The sequence below is a fragment of the Ipomoea triloba genome, chromosome 8 (assembly GCF_003576645.1).
Source record: "Ipomoea triloba cultivar NCNSP0323 chromosome 8, ASM357664v1".
In the NCBI taxonomy this organism is placed as follows: domain Eukaryota; kingdom Viridiplantae; phylum Streptophyta; class Magnoliopsida; order Solanales; family Convolvulaceae; genus Ipomoea; species Ipomoea triloba.
The window spans coordinates 5,333,864-5,344,757 of NC_044923.1; the positions used below are offsets into that span (position 1 = coordinate 5,333,864).

The 10,894-nt window shown below is 34.1% G+C and overlaps 3 protein-coding genes across 3 annotated transcripts; all 3 read left to right on the forward strand.

Moving 5' to 3' along the window:
* Positions 1-258: 258 nt before the first annotated feature.
* Positions 259-2,754, forward strand: LOC116026859 (H/ACA ribonucleoprotein complex subunit 2-like protein). Its single transcript, XM_031268281.1, has 4 exons — positions 259-498; positions 620-689; positions 1,464-1,569; positions 2,118-2,754. The coding sequence occupies exons 1-4, from the start codon at positions 363-365 to the stop codon at positions 2,277-2,279; spliced, it is 474 nt and encodes a 157-aa protein (XP_031124141.1). The 5' UTR covers positions 259-362; the 3' UTR covers positions 2,280-2,754.
* Positions 2,755-4,662: 1,908 nt separating this feature from the next.
* On the forward strand, positions 4,663-8,576 carry LOC116027988. The gene is made up of 5 exons (XM_031269790.1): positions 4,663-4,797; positions 6,975-7,054; positions 7,347-7,559; positions 7,644-7,790; positions 8,079-8,576. Exons 2-5 carry the CDS (start codon positions 7,037-7,039, stop codon positions 8,211-8,213), a joined length of 513 nt encoding a protein of 170 aa, XP_031125650.1. The 5' UTR covers positions 4,663-4,797; positions 6,975-7,036; the 3' UTR covers positions 8,214-8,576.
* A 602-nt stretch (positions 8,577-9,178) lies between these two features.
* On the forward strand, positions 9,179-10,432 carry LOC116028013. The gene is made up of 3 exons (XM_031269813.1): positions 9,179-9,415; positions 9,500-9,646; positions 9,935-10,432. Exons 1-3 carry the CDS (start codon positions 9,194-9,196, stop codon positions 10,067-10,069), a joined length of 504 nt encoding a protein of 167 aa, XP_031125673.1. The 5' UTR covers positions 9,179-9,193; the 3' UTR covers positions 10,070-10,432.
* The last annotated feature ends 462 nt before the right edge of the window (positions 10,433-10,894 follow it).

Below are 10,894 nucleotides of genomic sequence, written 5' to 3' on the forward strand. Positions count from 1 at the left end.
CTAAGCAATAGGTCCAAGGCTCGAATCATAGCTTGGACATCCACCATTTTCTTTTTGTTTCATAACAGATATTAATATTATATCTAAATTATAGCTTGTGACCAGGTGTAGCCCATTAAACCCATAAATGATAAACCATAAGTCCATAACCCACTAAACCTTGTGACCCAGTCCAGTGAGTCCACTGTCCACACCTAAATTCCTAAAATTTAAATCCTAATTCCTAATGACCTAAATTTGAATTCTCCCTTCTCGTTCGCCATCTTCGTCCACATTAAAGGCTTAAACCCTATAAGTCGAACCTCTTAGCCGTGCATAAACCCTAGCTCCGTTGCCACAGATAGAGAGAGAGAGAGAGAGAGATGGGAAGCGACAGCGAAACAGAGAAAAGTGCGCAAAAGGAGAGGGAGAAGAAGAAGGTCTTGGCCCTCGCCCCTATTGCAAAACCCTTAGCCGGTAAAAAGCTCAGCAAGCGCACTTTCAAACTCGTCCGACGAGGTGTGACCGGTTATCTCTGTTCATCTTTATGCATAGTCCGACTCTGTATATGCAAATTTACTCTTTTTTTGGGGCACAATTTTATTTTTTTTATCTTTTCTTTTCCGACGTTGGATATTAGCTGCGGAGCTCAAGTGCTTGAAGAGAGGTGTGAAGGAGGTGGTCAAAAGCATTCGTCGTGGCCACAAAGGGTTAGCTCAAGCTCATTCCTTTCCTTGATTTACCTTCATTTTAATTTGATTGTGCTGATGAATGATTTATATACTTATTTATTTATTTGATTTTTGTGTTTGTTACAATTCTAATTTTCATGGTTAAAAATGGGTTATTTTTTCTGTGTGTCTGTGTGTGTGTCTGTGTTTTTTTTTTTTTTTATTTTTTTTTTACTATGCTTATTTCCATATGAACTAGTAAAAGTTCACTTCAGTTAACCAACCATTGCTAATGTAAGTAATGTTAGAGTATGATGTTTTAGACACTGTCATTTCTTATGAGTCTAATTTGAGAAACTTTGAAAGGATATTTATGGATGTCCAGTTTATCCCATGTGGGCATAATGAACAATGGGATCTAATGTAATATAAATTTGTATAGAGCTAAAGTTATTTAGGAATCATATAGATACAATGTATAAACAAAAATGGTTAAACAGTATCTTTTCCTTGTATGGCAGAGTATGAAACTTATTGCAACAACAATTAGGTATATGAATTTAATCTTAAGCTATTGCTTTTGCTATGAGTATTATTGGAACCAAATCCATTTATCTTGTGGATCTGTTTAATGAATAAGATAAACAAAACTGGATTTCAGTGGGGTAGTTTACACTTTCTCTGGCTTGTGATTAGTAAAGCATGTATGCGTATTATGCAGAGTTAAATAGCTTGCAATTAAAATCTACATCCTGGGTTCTGCTATTTATATTGTAAATTGAAATTTTAAATTTTATAGCGTTGTGATTGCAGGTTTTGTGTGATTGCGGGGAACATATCTCCAATTGATGTGATCACCCATGTTCCTATCCTATGTGAAGAATCTGATATACCATATGTTTATGTTGCATCAAAAGAAGTAAGCCTGATTTACCCCATCTTTATCTAATACTCTTTCAATTGTGATCGTCTTTGGTTCCTTTACTGGCCAATGCAAGCCATTAACTTCAATGCTTCCAGTTTTAGTGTATATATGAGCATTTGATGGTAGAACTAGAGACGATTTGAGAACTTGTAAAATTGTTTAACTAGGAGCACTATTTGTGTGATTACCTGAACTATGGTTTTTGAAGAGTGTTGTAGCATTTAAAAAAATTGAACATATCACGCGGAGGTTAACTTTATGAGGAAATTTCCTAAGGCATTTTGGATTGATTCAGCAGGGACCTTATGGCTTCCTCCTAGCTGTCATGATTTATGATATAAGATGCGCTAACAAGTTCCTCGATTGACTTGGCTGAGTCAGGTGCCTAGGCAGCTGGCTAGGCTGATCTTTACAACAGTGGCTTTTGATGAGGCTTTTGTTCTTGCAACTTGCACACATCACTCTAGTTAAATAGGGAACTCTGGTTTCTGTTGTTATATATGAAGATATCATATACTAAATTGCCAAAAAATTTGTTTCAGGATCTTGCAAATGCTGGAGCTACAAAAAGGCCAACATGCTGTGTATTGGTGTTAACAAAGCCTGCTAAAGGAGAACTCACCCCGGAGGATCAAGAAAAATTGAAAGGAGATTATGATCAGGCTGTGGCCGAAGTTCGTGAGCTAACATCATCTATGTTTTGAATTTTTATGATTTTGAAGTTTGTACTTAGAAATGTACTCTGCTTCATTTGTACTTTGAGTGGATGGACAGCTTGACTTGAATTTTTGAAGTGAATTACACCATACTGCATCTTCGATTTACTAGGGAGCAAATGTTTTTCACAACTCTACTGATGCTTTGAGGAAGTGAAAGTCTAGTCTTGTTTCATTTCCATTTCATGATGATAGAATTTTATGTCGAGAAGATCTTCCAGGTACGAAATGCTCGTTGCAGTGTTCACAGGATCCATTTTCCGCGACTGAATGAACAAGATTTTAACCCAGTATTTCTCTGCTTAGTGCATTGCTTGAACCAAAGTGTTGATAAAAATCCAGCACTGAGCAAGCAAATTTTTGTTTACTTTTTATGGTTTATGATCAGTTTCGTTTTGGTAATTGTAAATTATTACATTGACTTTCGAGCTTCCATTCTTGATATATATATTGCTCATTAAAATTCCTGTCTTTTGAACCTTGATTGAGGAATGGGGGTTGTGTTTATGTTAGAGGGATAATATTTGGACTGTATTTTGGAACATTGCCTATCAGTTGAACTTCCCAGTCATTTGTTAATTATACCATGGACCTGGAACTACTGGTACAAGTTCATTTTTATTCTATTACAAGTTCATGTTTATGTATTATTATGTTTTTATAAATTTTGTATAGGTATAAATGTAGGTCTTAAATAGGCTCAAAGCCAATTTAAATAGGTTCAAAGGCCTATTTAAATAGGCTCAAAAGCCTATTTAATACGGAGTACATATTTTGAAGCCTTTTTAAAGGCCTATATATTATGTAGGCCTTTAAACAGACTTTCAGGTCAGGCCATGCTTTCTGTAGGCCCAGCCTCAGGCCTTGTATTTTCATAACAAGTCCAGGCCTAAATACACAAAGCCTGGCTTGGCTTGACCTATTTACAACCCTATGTATGAGATAGGTCGAGTTATAATAAAAATGTAAGGATTAATATTTGATGCATATGTATAGATGTTATACATCGACAACAAAAGAGAATATATCACATTATCACATTATTAAACAACAAAGTCAATATTAATGGAGTCTTTTTTTTCTTTTGCAAAATATCTAAGACTTATTATTAAGAAACTCTTTTATTTCTAATTAACAAAATATATATACTTTCCTAAACATATTTATTATTTAATTATTATATATCTAAATTCATCCACATTTTTAATTATTAGATACATTATTAATTAATTGGTCCCAATTAGATACATTATTATTTGTTACCAAACAATTAATATATATTAATCACACGTAAAGCTATTATGATCTTTAATTGTGATTTGTGATTATGCATTTATTAATAATATAATTAAATATTTTACTAAACATATTTGATTATATAATAATATGATTAAATATTTTTTAAACAGACTCGTCGTTTATAGCTATCAATTGATTTTAGTTATAATCGTTGATTTATTAATAATATAGTTAAATATTTTACTAAATAGAATTACTAATCGATTTTAATAATGATCATTGATTTATTCATATTCACGTAACATTTATCAATTAATTCTAATTATGATTGTTAATTTATAAATAATATAATTAAAAATTTTACTAAACAGAGTTGACATTTATTAATTATTAGTTGATTTTAATTATAGTTATATATTTATTAATAATATAATAAAATATTTTCCTAAACATAGTTGATTATAATATTTGATTATATATAATCCAATTTATATTTAGTAAAATATTTAATTATATTATTAATAAATAAATAATAATAATAGTGTATGTAACTGAGAACAATTAATAATGTAATCTAATAATTAAAAATGTGTAGGAAATTAGATATATAATATTTAAGTAATAAATATGTTTAGGAGAGTAGATATGTTTTGTTAATTAGAAATAAAAGAATTTTCTAATAAAATACAAGTTTTAGGTAATTTTTTAAAAAAGACTTAATTAGTATTGATTTTGTTTTTTAATGATGTGACATCTTCTCATTCATAGGTATATTGCATCTATACATCGGTAGTGTATTAAATATTAATCTAAAATGTAATATTCATATTAGAAAATGTAATACTAATTATAAATAAGTATGAGTGTTTAATACTATTTGACTCAATTTAACAAGTATGAGTGTTTAAATGCAAAGTTCAATTCTTTCAAAAAAAAAAAAAATGCAAAGTTCAAGAGTCTAATTACACTTTTGAATAAAGTTGAGAGCTTTACCCTTTTCCCAAAAAAAAAATAAAAAAAAAATAGAAAGGACAGTTAAAGTCATTGCTTTACGAGCATACTGAAGTTGGCATTGAACGCCATTATTAAAGTGCATTTAAAGCTTCAAACCGAAGCCCAGCAATCAAACAAATTCATCACTGAAATGGGATCTTGATTCTTGGCTAGCAGGTACTTCAGTTTTCTGGAAAGAAAAAGAAGAGAGAGAGAGAGAGGCTTCAATTCATTTCTCGGTGGGCTTCGTAGCTGATTTTCCATCTGCATATTGGTGGGCATTCTTCTTCTCTTCCTGGTTATTTGATTACTCTGCTTCATTTTTTCTGTTCTTTTGAAATTTCTTTGGTGCTTTTGCTTCATTTCTTGATGATTTGTTAAGTCGGGAAAACGGTGCAGATGAAATGTCACCCCTTTTCCATCTTTACTTATCAATTCATCATTTAAAAAAAAATGCATATTAGCATTTATCTGATCATCTGTTCAGAGTAAAATGTAGGTTTGATTTGCAAAAACAGGCTGCAGGTTTTAGACTTTAGTTGAGCTCCAAGTTTTAAACTTTCTAATGGCTCAAAAACTTGCTGCTAAATCACGAATGCCTCATTGACTATTCTGGAAATTTAGTACAAAAACCTTGGAAAATTTTACACTGTTGTGTGATTTGTAAAGTTCCTTGTACTTTGCCAAAGATACATAGGGTGTGAGATTATAACTTGTAAGGAATAAGATATTACTTTACAAAGTATAGCTATCCCAGCCAAGTTGGTCGGGTTATTAGCATTGTAACCATAAGGGACTATTGGCCTATTTGCCTTCTTGATTTTAGCCGGTCAGCTATGGTCAATTTAGGCTGATTTACCTATCATTTGCTAACTAAGGTCACAACGCAGGGTTTACCGCACACCCTCAGGTAGTGGGAAAATACAACATTGTAAAAAATTTCCAAGAACATTTGATAATGCTTAATTGAGGAAACCCATTGGTTTGCTGTGGGGTTAAGCTTTGTTGTAGACTTAGACATGGCGCCAATGACCTTGTGGTCTAGTGTCATGAAGTGGCTCTCCTATATAGGAGGTTATGGGTTCAACAGATACTACATTGTAATAGAGTCAGTAGTACTAAAAAAAAAGTAGACTTAGATATGGCTTGTGTAAGAAAAAGGAGATAGTACGTTGTGGTGAGTAGAAGTCCTTGCTTACATTTGTATGCAATGCTTAGTGTGCACCGCAATCGCTTTCTCTTGTGCATAATCTTTTGAAGCTTACGGATTGTTTAGTAACTTACAAGTGCGTTGAAGTGCCTTCTGCAAGATTTTTTTTTTTTTTTGCTAGACATGGGAGAATGCTGCACCGTGTAATAGAATGGTGACTAATTATAAATATTTAGCTGCAATACTACGAGAGTTGATAAATGTAACTTGTATCATGCTTATCTACAAAATTTTGACACGAAATGAATTTTCCTTCTTTGGTCTTTGATAGCACACTTGCTATCTTCACATGGTGCTATAGTACATAGAAACTTTATTACTCACTAAGTATTTAGAAGTGCCATAATGATGCTCCTATAAATGATTAGTTTAATTAATGTGCTTATGATTTTGTATCATTAATCACCTTCAGAGTCTAGCATATTGTATAATGAAAAGCTATGAAAGCAATAAGATAGCTAGGAATCATAGGATTCAACTCTGCTCTGTTGAAAATGAAAAAAGTTGGCATTTTTTCCCCATGTACAGTGTTGCATGTCAATAATAGATGGGAAAGGAAAATGGAGATTCTTGATATGGTAATTGCCTTCTGACTGACTTTGTTTAGAATTGTTCCAATTTTTTTTTTTTTTTTGGGCTACGAGGGAAATCCACAGCGACTACCCGAGGGTGTGCATGGGTAAACCCCGCCTTGTTACCCTAGCTGGCAAAGGATCACAAGGAGGTAAATCAGTCTAGGTTGTCCATAACTGACCAGCCCAAACCAAGAAGTCCAATAGGCTGCTCTCATTGAGAGTCGAACTTGGAACTTTGTGGTTATCAAGCCAACAGCCCAACCAACTTGGTTGGGGTTGCCCCCAGAATTGTTCCATTTTGTTTGACTGAGAGGAGCATTTATCTCACTCATTCTGTGTTTTTTCAACCCACCTCATTTGGCAGGAAGGGTCGACTAGAGTACAATATTAGCTCTAGGAACAAATCTGGCGTTGATTAGAAATTTATATTCATGGCAGTCATAGATGGCTAACTTGAGGACTTTCTTGTCATTAATTTCCAATTTCCGTGTCTCTGCATAGAGTTGATAGATTTTATTAACTGGCTGACTTTTGTATTACCCAACTGTTAAGAGAATATTAGCTAAATGTTAAGCAGTTCAAATGTTTATGTTTTGTTTCAATTGTTTATGAAGTTTAACATTAAATTCTGTCCATCTTGACCACTCGCTTCTTGGCTTCCTGCAGTAATAATTGCAGTCTAGGCATCTCGAGACAAAAGCAAAAAAATAGCCAACAAAGACCAGGCAATGGTGTCCTCTAATTCTGTAAGTTGATGGCACTTCTGTTGTATAGTGCTAATCTTGCTAATAGCTCATGAGTGGTAACAAAGGGTTTTAAGGTTGTCTTTGGAATGTGGTGCCTTGAAAGGAAATACGAGAGATCCAGAAGACTAAAATATCTAAGGCTGTGCTTGACCTAAATTTTCACATTGATGATGTTTTTATGAAATTAGAAGTAATATTGTCGAGAGTATAGACAAAATGCCATGATTCAAGTTTTATTGCTTCTCTGATGGTTTACCTGTTGTAAGCCTGTTTTAACTTGTTTATGATTCAGCTGAGGTCGTCTTCCAAGAAATCAGATGGGAAAAAACCAACAAAAGAAACGGGGAAAGGAAATTCAGTCTCAGACAATAACAAATCAGATGGGAAAAAACCAACAAAAGAAACGGGGAAAGGAAATTCAGTCTCGGACAATAACAAGGAAAGTGGAAGCAGGAAAAGGAAAATTGATAAAGTTCAGGAGAAACCGAAGCCAAGTAACAAATCTGTAAGTGAATACCGAAAACAGAAAATCTTTTGTTTAAATGTATCATATATTATGCTGCATAACAGTTAAAGAATGAACTTTCAGGCGAAAACCTCTACAGGAAAGTCTTCGGCTACAAGTCAAAAAGTGAAGGAGAAGGCAAACTTACGTCCAGAGAAGACCAAGCAAGAGAAAAACAAGCAGAAACTAGGTAGCACGAGCAAGAAAACCCCTACTAAAAGCCCAAAACGGGTAAGTGCACAAGTTTTGACTCCGATACATTTTATTTGATTTGTTTTCTTAGCGCTACACTATGCTTACTTCTAGTGGGTCACTCATCCTGTGACTACTGTAAGTCTTTGACTATCTGGTTGTCATATCTACTTAAAACCAAATGGTAGTAAGTAGGTGGACATTAACCATTTAACCACATCCCTCAGTAAGTCACAACGCCACGTCTCTAATCGAACAGGGGTTGAGCCCAACATATATGTTCTCTATATTGCTTGAAAATCACATTTGTAGCCCCTCCACTCTCAGGAAACAACTTCAGTTAAGGCAGTTAAAGAACCAAGCGCACGTAAAATCAAAATAATGCAAGCTCTTGGTTTGGCTGCTCCTACCGGTTCCCCATTCCAACAAAAACGGATCAGTTCTCTGAAACGAGTTAAGTAAGATGTTTCGAGCTGCTGCAGTATCTAAATTTTGTCTTCGAGCATTTGCAACTAGAGATGCTCTAGATGCTGCCCAGGTTGTCTCTTTTGTGCTCCTTGTAAAGTGCTTAGCTTGTTCTGGTCAGCATAATCTTCTTTTGTTAAATATGATATTAAGGTATCAAGCAATTATTAGTAATGACTTGACATTTGTGGATATTGAATTGAATGTGTATATATATGTCAAGCTTTTCTATTAGCCCACATGTAGAATAGAGTCCGGTTTAAGGGTGTGTATTGGGTAAATTTTGTTCTTATATAATAACTCGCAAACCACGCATGAGATTTATTTACTACTATATTGAATGCTATTTATTTTTGAGTTGATTATTTATGCCAAATTTAATTTTTTTGAATACTACTAACTCTATTATGAGGCTCGAACTCACCACCTCCTGTATAACGAGAAGGGTTTGATGCCACTGGATTACAATGTCCTTGGCATATAATTAACATTTATATGAATTAATAACATCCATTATAATTATGATGGAACATTCATTACAAATGTAAGGCCCTCAATGCTTGGTGGGTTAGTTCCAATTCGTAAAAGGGCTATCTAGAGTCTAGACCCCAGACACGCAAATTATGCTGTGGACCTGGTCCAAAATTACTTCGTTTTTGTCTTCTTTTTTTTTTCTTTTTTTTTTTTAAGTAAACATATTGCTGAATATAGAGTTGTCCAAAAATGTGTGAATGTAGAGGTTTCAAAGTGTGAATGTAGAGTATAGAAATCGTGAATGTAGATTTATGATTGTGNAGGAAATACGAGAGATCCAGAAGACTAAAATATCTAAGGCTGTGCTTGACCTAAATTTTCACATTGATGATGTTTTTATGAAATTAGAAGTAATATTGTCGAGAGTATAGACAAAATGCCATGATTCAAGTTTTATTGCTTCTCTGATGGTTTACCTGTTGTAAGCCTGTTTTAACTTGTTTATGATTCAGCTGAGGTCGTCTTCCAAGAAATCAGATGGGAAAAAACCAACAAAAGAAACGGGGAAAGGAAATTCAGTCTCAGACAATAACAAATCAGATGGGAAAAAACCAACAAAAGAAACGGGGAAAGGAAATTCAGTCTCGGACAATAACAAGGAAAGTGGAAGCAGGAAAAGGAAAATTGATAAAGTTCAGGAGAAACCGAAGCCAAGTAACAAATCTGTAAGTGAATACCGAAAACAGAAAATCTTTTGTTTAAATGTATCATATATTATGCTGCATAACAGTTAAAGAATGAACTTTCAGGCGAAAACCTCTACAGGAAAGTCTTCGGCTACAAGTCAAAAAGTGAAGGAGAAGGCAAACTTACGTCCAGAGAAGACCAAGCAAGAGAAAAACAAGCAGAAACTAGGTAGCACGAGCAAGAAAACCCCTACTAAAAGCCCAAAACGGGTAAGTGCACAAGTTTTGACTCCGATACATTTTATTTGATTTGTTTTCTTAGCGCTACACTATGCTTACTTCTAGTGGGTCACTCATCCTGTGACTACTGTAAGTCTTTGACTATCTGGTTGTCATATCTACTTAAAACCAAATGGTAGTAAGTAGGTGGACATTAACCATTTAACCACATCCCTCAGTAAGTCACAACGCCACGTCTCTAATCGAACAGGGGTTGAGCCCAACATATATGTTCTCTATATTGCTTGAAAATCACATTTGTAGCCCCTCCACTCTCAGGAAACAACTTCAGTTAAGGCAGTTAAAGAACCAAGCGCACGTAAAATCAAAATAATGCAAGCTCTTGGTTTGGCTGCTCCTACCGGTTCCCCATTCCAACAAAAACGGATCAGTTCTCTGAAACGAGTTAAGTAAGATGTTTCGAGCTGCTGCAGTATCTAAATTTTGTCTTCGAGCATTTGCAACTAGAGATGCTCTAGATGCTGCCCAGGTTGTCTCTTTTGTGCTCCTTGTAAAGTGCTTAGCTTGTTCTGGTCAGCATAATCTTCTTTTGTTAAATATGATATTAAGGTATCAAGCAATTATTAGTAATGACTTGACATTTGTGGATATTGAATTGAATGTGTATATATATGTCAAGCTTTTCTATTAGCCCACATGTAGAATAGAGTCCGGTTTAAGGGTGTGTATTGGGTAAATTTTGTTCTTATATAATAACTCGCAAACCACGCATGAGATTTATTTACTACTATATTGAATGCTATTTATTTTTGAGTTGATTATTTATGCCAAATTTAATTTTTTTGAATACTACTAACTCTATTATGAGGCTCGAACTCACCACCTCCTGTATAACGAGAAGGGTTTGATGCCACTGGATTACAATGTCCTTGGCATATAATTAACATTTATATGAATTAATAACATCCATTATAATTATGATGGAACATTCATTACAAATGTAAGGCCCTCAATGCTTGGTGGGTTAGTTCCAATTCGTAAAAGGGCTATCTAGAGTCTAGACCCCAGACACGCAAATTATGCTGTGGACCTGGTCCAAAATTACTTCGTTTTTGTCTTCTTTTTTTTTTCTTTTTTTTTTTTAAGTAAACATATTGCTGAATATAGAGTTGTCCAAAAATGTGTGAATGTAGAGGTTTCAAAGTGTGAATGTAGAGTATAGAAATCGTGAATGTAGAGTTATGCATGTGTGGATCTGTAATAGAGTTAAGAAGTTCT